General features: G+C 43.2%; 2 protein-coding genes and 1 pseudogene across 3 annotated transcripts; 2 read left to right on the top strand and 1 right to left on the bottom strand.

The window, feature by feature from the left end:
* Positions 1-304: 304 nt before the first annotated feature.
* LOC125526926 (monocopper oxidase-like protein SKU5) lies at positions 305-3556 on the bottom strand. 2 transcript variants are annotated; one of them, XM_087546308.1, is made up of 5 exons: positions 2434-3556; positions 1868-2233; positions 1755-1789; positions 939-1144; positions 305-846 (listed from the first exon to the last, which is right to left on the bottom strand). In XM_087546308.1, exons 1-4 carry the CDS (start codon positions 3450-3452, stop codon positions 975-977), a joined length of 1590 nt encoding a protein of 529 aa, XP_087402434.1. In that variant the 5' UTR covers positions 3453-3556; the 3' UTR covers positions 305-846; positions 939-974. The 2 variants fall into 2 exon arrangements, with proteins under 2 accessions (XP_087402434.1, XP_087402433.1); XM_087546307.1 differs by having other exon boundaries at positions 1711-1789; positions 2434-3552.
* Positions 3557-5699: 2143 nt separating this feature from the next.
* Positions 5700-6362, top strand: LOC147978461 (uncharacterized). Its single transcript, XM_087514759.1, has one exon. The coding sequence runs from the start codon at positions 5700-5702 to the stop codon at positions 6360-6362; it is 663 nt and encodes a 220-aa protein (XP_087370885.1).
* A 332-nt stretch (positions 6363-6694) lies between these two features.
* LOC147978462 (uncharacterized) lies at positions 6695-8027 on the top strand (annotated as a pseudogene).
* Positions 8028-17352: the final 9325 nt, after the last annotated feature.

Below are 17352 nucleotides of genomic sequence, written 5' to 3' on the forward strand. Positions count from 1 at the left end.
GCAACTCCATTTTCCATCATCTAGAACTCAACTTAGAGCAACATAAAAAAGATGCAGGTGAACTATAAGTTCTTTTTTTTTGAACTGTGAACTATAAGTTCTCACAACGGGTAATGCTTTTTGTAGGCCCAAAGATCACAGATTGTCAATAATGAGATTGTGCCGATCTTGTATACAAAGGTATTCTAACCGTATAAATGTCTCCCGATTGGTGCATTCTTGGCCATTCGATATGTTGGTAGATCACAGATTGGCAGTGCCTGCTTGCATATATAATCACAAATTATCGCATCACAAAATGCAAGACACACGCTACTGCATCTCAGCCATTTCAATTTGGCAAAAGTCCACTTTTCAGTCCAACTTCAAACACATTACAACTTCCTCCCCTCTTCATTCAGGAGACCAAATTGGTATCCATATGCCTGCCCGTGCCCGGGACCGACTTCCGGTCCAAATCCAAGCTGATAACGACTGCGGCGAATTTGAAGCGGTAAACACATACGCACAAAAACTAGTACTGCACATCTTGAATGGAATAATTAATTTTCTCCTGCTCCATGTACTCTACAATTGGGGGCATTCATCACTTGAACCTAACAAAAAAATCAAGCATCCCTCCCAGGGGCCCTTCCTCCACCATATGTAATACTCCTGTCTCTGCACTGCCACTGTATGATCTCTTCTCCTTCTGTACTCCTTTTCCACAAAGCAAGTCCATTCAATGTCTTCGTCTATCTATACAGCAACCAGGTAGCAGCCAACCATGTCGTCGAGATCATCGCCGCAGACACCGTCTTCCCAACCCGCGAAGCTCCCGAGTACTGGAACCTATGAGACTGTTCTCTGCAAGCAATATAACAGCATCTCCTGTTATGTAACTCTCCTCTGCATCTGTCCACAAACGAAGAAGGAAACAGAGAGTATATTAAGCTCACTTCTGTAGGCTCGAGAGCGCGCCGCAGAAAATTGTGTTATCCGGAAGAGGAAGCGGAGTCTTGTCGCTGTGGTCTTCCTCCGGGTTCACCACGCTTATGTACAGTTCTTGGCCCATGTACCAGCTGTCCAGGTTCTCCACGCGCAAATTCCATATCCCTGCATTGTCCAGGAACACGAGCACAGCAGTCCAAGCACCGGGGAATACCTGCATTCTCGTCCAAAAACCTCCCCAGTCAATCAACCAAGCCCATGCAAAACTAATTTAAGGTAAGGTTCAAAATTTCCTTCCTCGTTGATAGGTTTTCTCAATCACAATGCAGATACTTTCTGTCAGTGCTTGCAGTTCATCACTCTGTAAATTGCTAACTAGGATTTTCTATGCCGTAGAAAATTCAAACTTACTGAGCCCAAGGGGATAGGTTGACAATCTTCAGACATAACCGTATTTCAAATGTTATAGTACCTCAGCAGCATTTTACTCTATACAAGACACAATTTCTTCAGTCAGGTACATGCAAACATCCTTGCTAGTCCTAGTAGACTCACATGATAACTGTTATCTTCAGTCAGGGGCCGTAAGATAATAATTTGGTTATTCTAGCAGGCTTACAAAAAACACAAACATATCTTACCCTCTATGATTTCCCCCACGTTACTACAACTTACTGTGGATTGTCTTGTTAAGCAGATTTGGTATAATTTTTCTTAGGTTTCTCCAGACCATATAATATATAGAAATCCATAAAGAGAACAAAACATGAATTTCAGCACCTGGATGGTTGACCGTGCAACACCATCCCATTTGTTGTAGGTACCTCGACTGTTGTCGGTCCACAATCCATAGTCCATCCTGAAATAAGAACCACCACCCAAAAAATAGGTAAACAGAGCAGGTCAGGATGAAGAAGAGGAAGTGCAAGGGAATTACCCAACGACAAAGAATGCATATCCATCCAAGTGATAGCTCTGCACGGTCGTGGCGTTGTTTTGGAATATAATCTCCATAAAGCCTTTGTAGGTGCCATTTATAACCGAGGTGTCGACTTTTGGCAGTCTATTCATCGGATGATTTGGGAAATCCAGTTTGAACACTCCCGGGACATTGAATAGCTGTGCAAGTATCAATGGAGTGGAAGGAGCAATGTAAGAAATCCCATTGATAGTAGAGCGCAGTTGCCCGTCTATGAGCTCGGGCGGCCGACTCTGCAACAAGTACACATCGGTCACGGTAATATCACCATAATGGAATGAACCCTGCGGGTTGGGGCGGGCGCCGCTGGCGGTAACATTCCACCTGAAACAATTAAAACAATTGTGTGTTTTACAGCAGCATCAGTAGTAACATTCCAAACAAACAGAAACCGAAATGTAGCATCATCAGTGACATCCCACCTATCTGAAACAAAACAGTTGTGTGTTTTACTTTTACAGCATCAGGATATGAATAGAGAAAACCAAAAATGTGGCGTGGAGGAAGCAGTAATAATTAAGTACCTGATGGATCTGGCTTGGTTTATGGAGAACGCGGTGTCATACTGGTCATCAGGGGCAGCAGGGAGAGGGCCAGAGGCCGGACCCTGGGAGTTGGAGTAGTGCAGAATGGCGACGCCGGTGAGCTTGTCGGGGTCGGCGACGAAGCGGGCGCTGGCGACGACGTAGTAGTCGGTGCTGGCGTTCTGGTCCATGGTGACCAGGAAGGAGTAGGACTGTCCGACATGGATGTCCATGTTGCTGTAGTTCTGCTGCGAGGTGTATGAGCCCTCGGTCTCCACGAGCAGCAGGCTGTGGCCCTGGATCCTGAAATTGAGGCTGGTGGAGACCCCCACGTTGTGCACCCGCAGCCTGTAGGTCCTCCCCGGCTCCACATTGATCCGCTCGTAGGTGATCGCCGGCGGCACGAGGGTGTCGTTGTAGCGGTAGGGGCCCAGCCCGTTGATGAGCACGCCGTCGGGAGGCCCCAGGGGCGCGCCGGCGTCGAGGGATCTCCGGAGGTCCTTGTGAGACTTGACGTACCAGTCGCCGATGAAGAGCGTCAGGTCGCCGTCGGGGAAGGGGAATGGGATGGGGATGACGTCGCGGTTGTTGACGACGATGCCGCCGTAGCCGCCGGCGGCGCGGTGGAGCGGCGCGGCGGAGGGGGAGTAGAAGAAGCTGCCTACCTGGTCCTTGACCTGGAAGCGGTAGGTCCAGTTCCAGCCGGCGGGGATGGGGCAGTTGGTGCCGGCGACGCCGTCCTGCCACGGGGTCTTGCGGTGCTGGATGCCGTGCCAGGTGAGGAGGAGCGGCTCGTCGAGGGCGTTGCGGACGTTGACCACCACGTTCCAGTTGGTGGTCACGTTCAGCGGCGGCCCCGGGAACTGGCCGTTGATGGCGATGACCTTCTGCGCGACGCCCAGCGGGCGGGCCGACTGGTACGAGGCCTCCCAGTCGAAGTAGGCGAACGGGTCCCCCGCCATCGCCGGCTCCGGCGAGCGGGCGCAGAGCAGGAGCAGCGAGAGGAGGAGGAGCGCCATTGCTGCCGGCTCAGAGGGGAGTGGAGTGGAGTGGGAAGCGAGCAGAGGAAGATGGGGAAAGGGGGCGGAAAGCACTTTTTTTTTCTTTTGGGCGGAAAAGCAGGAAGATGCCGTTCTGCTTTCCCCCGGAAACCGGCCCATCTGCTGGTTGCCAGCCCAACAAAGGACTTTATGCTCTGCGGGGGAGGGGCACACACTGTTTTTTATTTACCTAAAAAACACTTTTTTATTTTAGAAATTTTGAATTGAGTTGGATATAGTTTTAAAAAATCCAAACAAAATGTCATGTGTACATATGAGATTGAGTTATATTCCATAAAATATCTGTGGAAAAGTTCATTCATGTGGCCTGGGTGGAAGAAGAATAAATAATAAAATAGCGAGTTAGAATAACAAATATTCTTTTCAGAGATTTTTAATCTAGCTCAGCTCCATGGTATCTCCATGAACAGTAAAAAAACAAGTAAAAACATAAAAACAATCTGAAATTTTGTGGCATCGATTATGACCAAATGACTTCCATGCTTCCAAAATTTGGTGCCCATATGACGTCCGACGAGCTCAAGACAAAAAAAAGTTCTACTCAACACTGCACACAAAATTGAGCACCAATTTTGTTATTTTACGTGTGAGCGCCTAGGATATTATTTGTCCACAAAAATTTCCAAGCACATATGACATCTGGTCACAATCAATGCCACAAAGTTTCAGATTTTTACTACTTTTTCTTCCAATTTACTGTTCATGGGGGTGCCATGGAACTCGAGCTATGAAAAGACCACACTCATAATCTTTTAGAAAAGTGACGGAGCTTCTTATTTTTGTTCAGACCTCAAATGAATTGGTATTTTTCCATGAAAATAGAAATCTAGAAACGAAAGTCATTCTTCAGTGTTTTTGTTTTCTTATGACTAAGCACACTTGGTGATTTTTATTACACTACGCTATCTCTCTCTCACGCACACACACACTTTAAAGAAAAAACTACTCGTACTCAAGAAAAATTTAAAATTAAAACTCATGAACTACTGTACAAAAGTATGTATTTACTTTATTTTTGCATCTATACCAATATAAAAAGACCTAAAGGGGCAGATCCAACTGATCTCGGCCATCAAACTAAGTCAATCCTACGAACTAGACTGCTCCAATGATGAGCGTTCAATGTGTTTAACGTGCAGTTAATAGCATACCAAATATTGCACTAATCATAAAATTAACACATAAATAATAACATACCTAATATCCGCGTGCAATTGATATATTACCTAAATATTAACATGCATCGCACGTACACATTTACTAGTAATAATAACAATTGTCTTACATAACTTCAATATCGTTAACAGCTCGTTGTGGCAACGGTAATGGTCGCTCAATGGTCTAGGGTCCTCAATGTAAATTTTAGAGTACATTATAGTAGAGTACATAACTTCGATACAGGAAAAGATAGAAATGGCATTGTTGCCATATTTTATACTCCCTCCGTTCGGAAATACTTGTCATCAAAATGAATAAAAGGGGATGTATCTAGACATATTTTAGTTCTAGATACATCTCTTTTTATCCATTTTGATGACAAGTATTTTCGGACGGAGAGAGTATATCTTAGTGAAATTTGAGCCATTGCCCACGAAAGTACCCTTCTACTTCCGAGCACATTTGAGCTCGGGATGAACAGTAAACTGTAAAAAAAACCGATTCAAAAAATTCTGAAACTTTTTTGGTGCAAACTTTCACAAATGTTCTCAGTGCATAGAAATTTTCGGCCTGAAATAACATTTGTGGAAGGCGTGAAAAAAAATCAGCACTCGAAAATGCTTTCAAAAATAGTATTTCGGAGCATCAATATTGTTCTTTTCTTACCACGACATCTAGGAACGTTGTTTTATGATAAACTTCTGCAAGCACATAAAACATTTGTCAAAGTTCGAATCATAGAAATCAGAATTTTTTCGAATTTTTTTATTTTACTGTCATTTAAACTCGGGTGTAGATACTTCAAGTCCCATTGCCTGTTGACAAGCCCATCGTAAGAGAGCTGCACCATGAGATTTGGCACAACTGCACTCTGTTAGAGCATCTCTAACAGACGTGCCAAATAAAGCGTGTGCCCGAAAAACAGTGCTTTTAGCGCGCGCGTCCGCGCAGCGAGGGAAAAAGTGACGCACGCGGGAAAAAGCGGGGGTGCGTGCGTCAGTTTTGGCGCATGTCGACGCGCGCGCGCTATAAATCCAGCGCCCCTCCATGCGCCCTCTCCACCGCTCTACCTCGTCACGCGCCCTCTCCGCCGCTCTACCTCGCCACGCGCCCTCTCCGCCACTCTGCTGCTTCGTTCCCGCCTCCTTTCTCGCATCGCCGCCGCCGCGTCGCCGAGGAAGTTCGGGCTACCGCGGCATCCGTGCGCGCCCCTCCGGCGCCTTCTACGCCAAGATCCGCTCCGGTGAGATGCGCCTCGGCCTCGGCATGTTCGACACCGCCTACGAGGCGGCGTGGCGCCTCCGGCGGCCTTTTAGGGAGATGAACTTCCCCGAGGTGGCGACTCGGGAGCGGGCGCAGGAGCTCACGCCTCCCGCGTGGCTTGTCACCGACGAGGACTGGAGGCGGGAGCACCACCTCGGCATCGCTGAGATGGACGAGGAGGCTATGGCGGTGTGGCGCCAACGCTTCCCGGAGGACGTCATCAATGAGCGCGAATTCTACGCGCAACGGAGGGCGGAGAGGAGGGAGGAGCGAGCCGCCTATCGCGAGGACAGGCGTACGTGGAAGGCGGCCGCGCTCTTCAACATCGAGCTCAAGGAAGCGTTGACCTGGGACTCCAATGATGAACGGTGGATTAACGCCTTCATTACGAAGTCTGAGGAAGAGGAGGACACCACCAAGTCGGGGCCGAAGGAAGACGACGACTAGTAGTTTAGCCGTTTGCTTTTGTATCCTTTTTTGTCTACGCTATGAACTATGTTGGTTTGTGGAACTTTCTCGTCCCCTCCAGCGACGAGCGACTCTAGGGTTAAGCTCTCAATCTGGTGGTCACGATCCTATGGTGCATCCATCCTAGCGTGCTCCCTAAGCAAAATCTCTTCTCCTCCGCGCCCAAGAACATCTCTCGCACTCGCTACTTCAGGATCTGGCTGCAGTTCGGGGTGACCTCGGGGAAAAATTTGGTTTTGCTGCCCACCCTTGGTTGTGCGTCAGAGTACTGAAATCGGGGCGAGCGACAAACAGATTTCAGCGGTTGCGGGATGGAGACGGTGAAGGAGCCTGGCGCTGATGCTGGTTTGGCAGTGGCGACAATGGATTCAATGGACAAGACGGCGGGCCGATGGGCCGGCGAACCTGCTGATGTAGAGGGCAAGGTTGCAGAGATGATGGAGCGTCTCAATCTGACTTTAGCAGAAGCGGATGCCCTTATCCTGCAAGATGAGAATGAAGCTGATTTAGTGAATCTATTTTGCTCTAATTTGCAAGGTATTATCCCCAAACATTATTCATATATAGACTATCATATCGGCACTGAGGCCAGATTGGGGGAACCCCAAAGGATTGGTTGCGAAACCTGTGGCAGATAATGTTTTCATCGCAGAGTTTGCAACCAAATCAGATAAAGAAAGGGTGAAAGATGGTGCTCCATGGACAGTTGGGAAGCATGTTGTGTTGCTCAATGAGTTTGATCCAAAGCAGAAACCATCTGATGTCACCTTTAAGAGCATCATGTTGTAGGCAAGAATCATGAATCCCCACTTCGAGTTGATGAATAAACACTGGGGGGAATTACTTGGAGTGAAGATTGGAAAAGTTGAGAAAGTGGATGTGGACAGCCAGGGCAGGGCATTGGGAGACTGTCTGTGTGTAAGGGTCAAAGTAGATATAACAAAGCCATTAATGAGATATGTTACTTCCTACTCAATGAAGCTTAAGGCTTTTGAAAGATATGAGGTCAAGTACGAGAGACTTCCCCACTACTGTTTTTCATGTGGGGTCATGGGACACTCCTCATTAGAGTGCCCAAACCCAGGCGAGAGAGACGCTGATAGGAAATTACCATATAACTCAGATAAATTATGTTTGAAGGAGGATAGAAGAAAGAGTTTCTCGATTTCAAAATCTGGACAAAGCTCTCAGTCAAGTGGTAGAACCTCTTTTCATGAGGACAAGCAAGGGGAGTCAGAGCCAACCCCACTAGGAAATTCAGGAGTAAAGAGACCTGATCTATTAGGGGAGGTTATGTCTCTAACAAAGTTACAGAACCAAAGTCTTAAGCAGAAGGCGAAACCGTCCGTTGGCATTGTGAGCAGCTAGAGTAGTGGGCCAGAAAATAAAGCAGACTAAGGTATACAAACCCAAAGGGCTGATTCAAAATCCTCAAGAGAAATTGATGCTTGAGACTTCTTACCTGGCCTTGACAACAGTAAACATGATGTTAATGCCGGTGACACCAATCCAGCTTTAGTTCCAAGTGGAGATGAAGGTATGAATGACTTCTACAAGAAGGGAAAGAAGGAAATCTTAACTCTCACACCAGGATCGGCGGATCAGGCGGCGGCTGCAGCAGAGCAGCCCCGCCATACGCAATGAGTCTCCTATGTTGGAACTGTCGCGGCTTAGGGACGGACGCGACAGTTGGCGAGCTGAAATGGCTCGTGAGCAAATTTCATCCCTCCCTCATGTTCCTGTCTAAGACGAAGATGAGGGACTCAAGAGCTCGAAACTTTATGTGGTCCTTGGGATTTACCGGTTCTTCTGCTGTGAGTAGTGATGGATTAAGTGGTGGGGTGGCTCTTGTTTGGTCTTCATCTATTTCAGTCTCGCTAAAAGCCTTCTCCACTTGGATTATAGATATTCTAGCGAAAACATAAGACGGTGTAGAATGGCATACAACTCTCATTTCTGGTGAACCAAGAAGGGAATTAAGGCACCAATTCTGGGATAGACTCGGGTTCTTGAAAGCTCAGTGGAAGGGTCCATGGATATTTCCAGGAGACTCCAATGAAGCGTTGCATGGAGATGAGCACATGGGTATCAGGGACAGGGATGACAATCAAATTATGTTATTCCGAGACTGCCTAGATGATTGTGGGCTAATGGATTTGGGTTACATTGGACCAAAATACACTTGGTCCAATAGATAAGAGAACGGGCGTAATCGTAGGGTGAGACTAGATAGGGCAGTGGCAAATTGTGATTTCCTACAGCTCTTCGAAGATTGCACTGTTGAGAACATTATTACAACATCACCTGATCACTTTGCCATCTTGGTGACAATGTTAAAGAGAGGATGCCAAGGATCTATCAACCCTATACTACGACCTTTCAAGTTCGAAGCTGCCTGGTTGAGAGCACCTGATTATATGCAAATAGTCGATGAGAATTGGAGGAAACTGAAGGAGGAGCCACCGTCCCTAAATAATACTTGGTCTGCTGATACGTCTCCATCGTATCTACTTTTCCAAACACTTTTGACCTTGTTTTGGACTCTAACTTGCATGATTTGAATGAAACTAACCCGGACTGGCACTGTTTTCAACAGAATTGCCATGGTGTTATTTTTGTGCAGAAATAAAAGTTCTCGGAATGACCTGAAACTTCACGGAGAATATTTTTGAAATATATAAAAAATACTGGCAAAAGAATCAACGTCAGGGGGCCCACACCCTGTCCACGAGGGTGGGGGCGCACCCACCCTCCTGCGGTGCGCCCCTGTCTCGTTGGCCCCCTGAGGCTCCACCTACCTCAACTCCAACTCTATATATTCACGTTCAAGGAGAAAAAAAAATCAAATAGAAGGATTCATCGCATTTTACGATACGGAGCCACCGCCAAGCCCTAATCTCTCTCGGGAGGGCTGATCTGGAGTCCGTTCGGGGCTCCGAATAGGGGAATCCGTCGCCACCGTCATCATCAACCTTCCTCCATCACCAATTTCATGATGCTCACCACCGTGCTTGAGTAATTCCATCATAGGCTTGTTGGACGGTGATGGGTTGGATGAGATTTATCATGTAATCGAGTTAGTTTTGTTAGGGTTTGATCCCTAGTATCCATTATGTTCTGAGATTGATATTGCTATGACTTTTCTATGCTTAATGCTTGTCACTAGGGCCCGAGTGCCATGATTTTTGATCTGAACCTATTATGTTTCCATGAATATATGTGAGCTCTTGATCCTATTTTGCAAGTCAATAGTCACCTACTATGTGTTATGATCCGATAACCCCGAAGTGACAATAATCGGGACCACTCCCAGTGATGACTATAGTTTGAGGAGTTCATGTATTCACTAAGTGTTAATGCTTTGTTCCGGTATACTCTATTAAAAGGAGGCCTTAATATCCCTTAGTTTACAATAGGACCCCGCTGCCACGGGAGGGTAGGACAAAATATGTCATGCAAGTTCTTTTCCATAAGCACGTATGACTATATTCGGAATATATGCCTACATTATATTGATGAACTGGAGCTAGTTCTGTGTCACCCCGTGTTACAACTGTTGCATGAGGAATCACATCCGACATAATTATCCATCACTGATCCATTGCCTACGAGCTTTTCACATTACTTTTCCGTTGCCCCTGTTACAATCACTACAAAACCAATACGGTTACTTTTGCCACCATCACCGTTACTTCCATATTAATTTGCTACTAAATACTTTGCTACAGATATTAAGTCTTTCAGGTGCGGCTGAATTGACAACTCAATTGTTAATACTTGAGAATATTCTTTGGCTCCCTTTGTATCGAATCAATAAATTTGGGTTGAATACTCTACCCTCGAAAACTGTTGCGATCCCCTATACTTGTGGGTTATCAAGACTATTTTCTGGCGCCGTTGCCGGGGAGCATAGCTCTATTCTTTGAGTCACTTGGGATTTATATCTGTTGATCACTATGAAGAACTTGAAAGATGAAAGAACCAAGATTTATCCCTCAACTACGAGGGGAGGTAAGGAACTGCCATCTAGCTCTGCACTTGATTCACCTTCTGTTATGAGTAAACTTGCGACACCTACACCTGCTATTCATTCTGATATGTTGCATGTTATTGATGATGCCACTTCTGCTTTTCATGATGCTTATGATGAAACTACTTCTATGCTTGATAACACTGTGCCACTAGGTGAATTTCTTGATGAACAACTTGATAGGGTTAGAGAGAATGAAATTATTGAAACTGATAATATTGATGAAAGTGATGATGAAGATTCTCCCCTGGATATGAGTTGCTTGTTGTGCTTGAGGGTTATGTTATGGATGAAGAAACTGCTAGATACTTTTTAGCTTGCAATGATAGATATGATCTTAAGAAACTGTTAGCTAAGCTAAAAGAAAAATCTTTGAATGCTAGAATGAAATATGACCCTGCTTTTGCTACTTCACCTATCTGTATTTCTGATAAGGATTATGATTTCTCTGTCGATCCAGAGTTAATTAATTTGGTTGAATCTGATTCTTTCCATGGTTATGAAACTGAAACTGTTGTGGCACATCTTACTAAGTTGAATGACATAGCCATCCTTTTTACTCATGATGAGAAAACTCCCTATTACTTTATCCTTAAGTTGTTTCCATTTTCATTAAAGGGTGATGCTAAAATATGGTTTAATTCTCTTGATCCTGGTTGTGTGCGTAGTCCCTGGGATATGATTTATTACTTCTCTGCTAAATATTTCCCCGCTCATAAGAAACAAGCTGCCTTAAGGGAAATATATAATTTTGTGCAAATTGAAGAAGAGAGTCTCCCACAAGCTTGGGAGAGGCTTCTCCGGTTACTTAATGCTTTGCCTGATCATCCTCTCAAGAAAAATGAAATACTTGATATCTTTTATAATGGACTAACCGATGCTTATAGAGACCACCTGGATAGTTGTGCTTGTTGTGTTTTCAGGGAAAGAACTGTTGATCAAGCTGAATTGCTATTGAATAATATGTTGAGTAATGAAAATGATTGGACACTTTCTGAACCAACTCCTAAGCCAACTCCGAAGAAAAGGAGTATTTTATTTCTTAGTCCTGAAGATATGCAAGAGGCAAAGAAATCTATGAAAGAAAAGGGTATTAAAGCTGAAGATGTTAAGAATTTACCGCCTATTGAAGAGATACATGGTCTTGATAACCCTACACAGGTAGTAAAGGTAAATTATCTCTATGGATTTGATGAAGGTGATATTCCTCGTAATAAGTTTTCTAGCCAATGCTTGGATGAGTTTGATAATTTTATGGTTAAACAAGAAGACTTCAATGCTTATGTTGGTAGACAATTGAAACACAATGCTTATATGATCGAACACTTGAGTGATTATATGTCTAGAGTTAAAGGTGAACTTAAAATTATTAGTAAACATGCTTCTATGGTTACCTCTCAGTAGAACAAGTACTTAAAGCTCAGAATGATTTGCTCAATGAATTAGATAATAAGAAAAATGAAAATGTTGTTAGAGTTGTGACTAGAGGGGGTAAAATGACTCAGGAACCTTTGTATCCTGAGGGCCACCCCAAGAGAATTGAGCAAGATTCTCAGAGAATTAATGTTGATGCACCTAGTTCTTCTAAGAAGAAGAAAAAGAAAAATGATAGGACTTTGCATGCCTCTAGTGAACCTGTTGTTGACACACCTGAGAATCCCAATGATATTTCTATTTCTGATCCTGAAACACAATCTGGTAATGAACATGAACCTAGTGATAATATTAATGATGATGTTCATGTTGATGCTCAACCTAGCAATAACAATGATGTAGAGATTGAACCTGTTGTTGATCTTGATAACCCACAATCAAATAATCAATGTTATGATAAGAGAGACATCGTTGCTAGGAAGCATGGTAAAGAAAGAGAACCATGGGTTCAGAAACCCATGCCTTTTCCTCCTAAACCATCCATGAAAAAGGATGATGAGGATTTTGAGCGCTTTGCTAAAATGATTAGACCTATCCTTTTGCGTATGCGTTTGACTGATATGCTTAAAATGAATCCTTATGCTAAGTATATGAAAGATATTGTCACAAATAAAAGAAAGATACCGGAAGCTGAAATTTCCACCATGCTTGCTAATTATACTTTTAAGGGTGGAATACCAAAGAAACTTGGAGATCCAGGAGTACCAACTATACCATGCTCCATTAAAAGAAACTATGTTAAAACTGCTTTATGTGATCTTGGAGCCGGTGTTAGTGTTATGCCTCTCTCTTTATATCGTAGACTTGATTTGAATAAGTTGACACCTTCTGAAATATCTTTGCAAATGGCTGATAAATCAACTGCTATACCTGTCGGTATTTGTGAGGATGTGCATGTTGTGGTTGCAAACGTTACTATTTTAACAGACTTTGTTATTCTTGATATTCCCGAGGACGATAGTATGTCGATTATCCTTGGTAGACCCTTTTTGAATACTGCGGGGGTTGTTATTGATTGCAACAAAGGCAATGCCACTTTTCATGTTAATGGTAATGAGCATACGGTACACTTTCCGAGGAAACAACCTCAAGTCCACAGTATAAATTCTATTGGAAAAACTTCAACGATTACTATTGGAGGTTTTGGATTTCCTCTTCTTACTGTCAAGAAGAAATATGATATTCTTATTGTTGGGGACATGCATATCCCCGTTGAGGTAACTTAGTGCTATTCGAAAATTCTCCGGTTTCATGTTACTCGGAAAGAGTTCGTTAACAAGACTTGATCAACCTTGTTAGTGGATTCCTTTTGATGAGCATGAGATGGATGAAGTTAGAAAGCACAACTCTCTATACCCTCCTTTTACTTTTTGTTATTTAGATTAAATAAAGCAAAAATAGTATTTTCTGTTTGTTTTCTGAATTATCCTTGCAATAAAAAATACCTCGAAAATAAAAGTTCTCCAAATGCCCTGACAATTTTATATGATTTTTTCTAGAATATTTAAGAATTATTGGCACTGAGAACACACCAGGGGGCCTCACCACCTGGCCACGAGGCTCCAGGGCGCGCCCACCCCCTGGGGCGCGCCCCCTGCCTCGTGTACCCTACGTGGGCCCCCTTCACTTATTCTTGCACCCACACACTTCGTCTTCCTCCAGAAAAAATCCTCCCATAGCTCAAACCCGTGTTCTAGCTCTTCTTGCTGTCATTTTCGATCTCCTAGCTCAAAGCTCCATTCACAAAACTGCTTTGGGATTGTTCTTCGGTATGTGACTCCTCCAATGGTCCAATTAGTTTTTGTTCTAGTGCTTTATTTATTGCAAATTTTTCCTGCTTAGGTGACCCTGTTCTTGAGCTTACATGTCAAATTTATATGGTCCCAAGTAGTTCTAATGCATGATATAGCCTCTAGGCACTTGTGGGAGTAGTTGCTATTAATCTTGTTGAGTTTGGTTCACTTTTATTTTGAGTCACTAAAAATTTCAGAAATTTTTCAGAGAAAGAAAATGATGAAGAGATTGTTGAGGGGCTCTTCGAGCCGAAGCTCGAAGGATAAGCAAAATGAAGAGAATAAGAAGCCCAAATATAATCTCCCTCGCACTGCGGAAGTTCTACCATGCGAATGTCCTTGTGATGAGTTCTTGAGAGTAGCCGGGATTCATGATGACTTTTATTATTTGGCTGAGAATGCAGGCCTCATCGACTTCCTCCGCGACCAGCGCGAACAATATCACCTCCTCACTAATATTTTCGTGCAAAATTTTTACTTTCATGCTAAGAAATCACCACCTTCGGTGGAATTTCACTCATATGATGAGGTTAAGGAGATGTCACTATATGAGTTTTGTTGGGTCTGTAAGATACCCTTTGCGGGCAGCATAGAGGAACCATATCGTAATGATGTGGAGGGATTTATTGATATGATTGCTGTGGGGGAAACGAGGAAAGTTTCCGATGCAAGAATTACTAGCATACATTTTCATGTTCTACGTTACTTTGCAATATTTGCTAGTAGATGCTTAATTGGTCGCAGGAACAGTGGAAACCTTAGTTCTCCTGATATTGTTATTTTGCGCCATGCCTTGTTTCGTGATACCACTTCCAGTTTAGGCGCTATTGTTGCTAAACGGTTAAATCTGAACTGCACAAAGGGTCCCATCTTTGGAGGCATCTTTGCTTCGTGCCTTGCTGCACACTTTAACATACCTATTAGGCATTATGAGAAAGAGGAAAAGTTGTTGCCTCCTATTTTACTAGATTATAAGAGTATGGTAGCACATGATTTTATTGTTAAGGGTAAGAAGAAGGTGCTTAAATATAGATTGATATTTGATAAAAACTACTATGAGATTATTACCTTGCCTATGCCCTCTTTGTTTAACATATTTTCAGGCATGTACCTCGTTTTGCCGGAGGCCATTCATGCCTACTGGAGCCTGACATCAGCTCCAGAGCCCGAGACGGAGCCACCCTTTGATTCTTATTGGAAGTATGTTTATCAGTGGGACCCAGAGGAGATTGCCAATCAGTGGCACCCAGAGGACACTCCTTCGTACACCGGAGAGGGCAACTTTGAGCCATGGCCATAGACCAATTTAGGCCAAAAGCCTAAGCTTGGGGGAGTACGTATTTCTCACTGACATTACATTCATGTTCACACACTCATGCGAGTTGTCGGTGCTCATATTTTTTCATTGTACTATCCATGCTAGTTCATTTTCTTTTTAAGCCTTCTTGTGTGTTTGAAAAACCTTAAGAAAAACCAAAAAAATTAGTTGTATCTTTTAGCTAGTTTACTTTCCATGCTTGTAGTAGTAGTAATTAAAAAGAAAACCCAAAAAGATTTCTCGTTCTTCTTTTGCTTGTTGGGAGCTTTCCCGTGTAAATAGTTTTGTTTCTTTTCTTTTCTTTTCTTTGGGGGTCGAGAGGAGAAGACCATGATGAAAATTTTGAGTGGCTCTCATATGCATTATTGTTGATCTAACAAAGAGCCCATATTACCTTGTCTTCTCCCTTGTATTGAATGCTTGCAGATTCCATCTTAGTCCAATGCACATGCACTATTATTATTATCCACACCATTCAGTCATGCAAGTGAAAGGCAATAATGACGATATATGATGAACTGATTGAGATGAGAAAAGCTGGTATGAACTCGACCTATCTTGTTTTTGTAAATATGATTAGTTCATCGTTCCTGATTTAGCCTATTATGAATGAAACATGTTTGCAATGACAATTAGAGAATATAGTTGCTCATGCCATGCTTAATTAGCTAGGAGTTTATAATGGTTCACCTTGCGTGCCAACATGCTATTAAAATGGTTGTGATGTGGTATGATAGGGTGGTATCCTCCTTTGAACGGTTCGAGTGTCTTGACTTGGCACATGTTCACGCATGTAGTTGAAACAAAATCAACATAGCCTCCATGATATTTATGTTCATGGTGAATTATATCCTACTCGTGCTTGCACTCAGTGTTTATTAATTTTAATGCATGTTCATCACTGTTGTCGCTCTCTAGCTGGTTGCTTCCCAGTCTCTTTCTAGCCTTCACTTGTACTAAGTGGGAGTACTGCTTGTGCATCCACTTCCATAAACCCCAAAAGTTATTCCATATGAGTCCACAATACCTTTCTATATGTGGTATCTACCTACCGTTCCAAGTAAATTTGTATGTGCCAAACTCTAAACCTTCAAATGAAATTCTGTTTTGTATGCTAGAATAGCTCATGTATCAACTAGGGTTGTCTATATCTTCCATGCTAGGCGGGTTATTCTCAAGAGGAGTGGACTCCGCTCCTCATTCACGAGAAAATGGATGGTAACCGGGATGCCCAGTCCCATGCTTAAATTAAAATAATCACAAACAAAACTCCCCCAGGATTGTTGTTAGTTGGAGGCACCCGTTGTTTCGGACAAGCCATGGATTGATGTTTGTTGGTGGTAGGGGGAGTACAAACTTTACCACTCTGTTTGGGAACCACCTATAATGTGTGTAGCATGGAAGATATCGAGATCTCTCAGTTGTTATGTTGACAATGAAAGCATACCACTCAAAATATTATTTATCTATATTTCAAAAATCGAGCTCTGGCACCTCTACAAATCCCTGCTTCCCTCTGAGAAGGGCCTATCTATTTACCTTTATGTTGAGTCATCATCCTCTTATTAAAAAGCACCAGTTGGAGAGCACCGCTGTCATTACTATTAGTTTACATTGAGTATGACTGTGACTGGATCTCTTTTACCATGAATTACAATGTTTAGTCAGTCCTTGGTCTTCAGAGGTGCTCTGCATTTATGTTTTGCGGTCTTAGAAAGTGCTAGCGAGATACCATCTTGTTATATCATATTATGATTGTTTTGAGAAAGTGTTGTCATCCGAGATTTACTATTATTGCTCGCTAGTTAATTATGCCATTGATATGAGTAAACATTAGACCTAAATGTTATTGTGAATATGGTTAGTTCATAATCTTTGCTGAAAACTTGAATGCTGACTTTACATATTTACAACAACAAGATCAAACAGAGTTTGTAAAAGTTTTTCTTTATCACTTTCAGTTTGTCAATTGAATAGCTTGAGGACAAGCAAAGGTTTAAGCTCGGGGGAGTTGATACGTCTCCATCGTATCTACTTTTCCAAACACTTTTGACCTTGTTTTAGACTAACTTGCATGATTTGAATGGAACTAACCTGGACTGACGCTGTTTTTAGCAGAATTGCCATGGTGTTATTTTTGTGCAGAAATAAAAGTTCTCCGAATGACCTGAAACTTCATGGAGAATATTTTTGGAATATATAAAAAAATACTAGCGAAAGAATCAACGTCAGGGGGCCCACACCCTGTCCACGAGGGTGGGGGCGCGCCCCTGTCTCGTGGCCCCCCTAAGGCTCCACCGAACTCAACTCCAACTCTATATATTCATGTTCGGGGAGAAAAAAATCAGAGAGAAGGATTCATCGCATCTTACGATACAGAGCCGCCGCCAAGCC

The sequence above is a fragment of the Triticum urartu genome, chromosome 3A, assembly GCF_056163025.1.
Source record: "Triticum urartu cultivar PI428250 chromosome 3A, HENAU_Tu73, whole genome shotgun sequence".
Taxonomy (NCBI): Eukaryota; Viridiplantae; Streptophyta; class Magnoliopsida; order Poales; family Poaceae; genus Triticum; species Triticum urartu.

What these genes read in the sequence shown, in the direction of transcription:
- LOC125526926 (XM_087546307.1), bottom strand. Translation starts at nt 3,452, where the DNA reads ATGGCGCTCCTCCTCCTCTCGCTGCTCCTGCTCTGCGCCCGCTCGCCG. An exon ending in TATGCATTCTTTGTCGTTGG is followed by an intron (nt 1,790 to 1,867) that starts GTAATTCCCTTG and finishes TTCTTATTTCAG; the next exon opens with GATGGACTATGGATTGTGGA. An exon ending in TTGCACGGTCAACCATCCAG is followed by an intron (nt 1,145 to 1,710) that starts GTGCTGAAATTC and finishes ACGAGAATGCAG; the next exon opens with GTATTCCCCGGTGCTTGGAC.
- LOC147978461 (XM_087514759.1), top strand. Translation starts at nt 5,700, where the DNA reads ATGCGCCCTCTCCACCGCTCTACCTCGTCACGCGCCCTCTCCGCCGCT.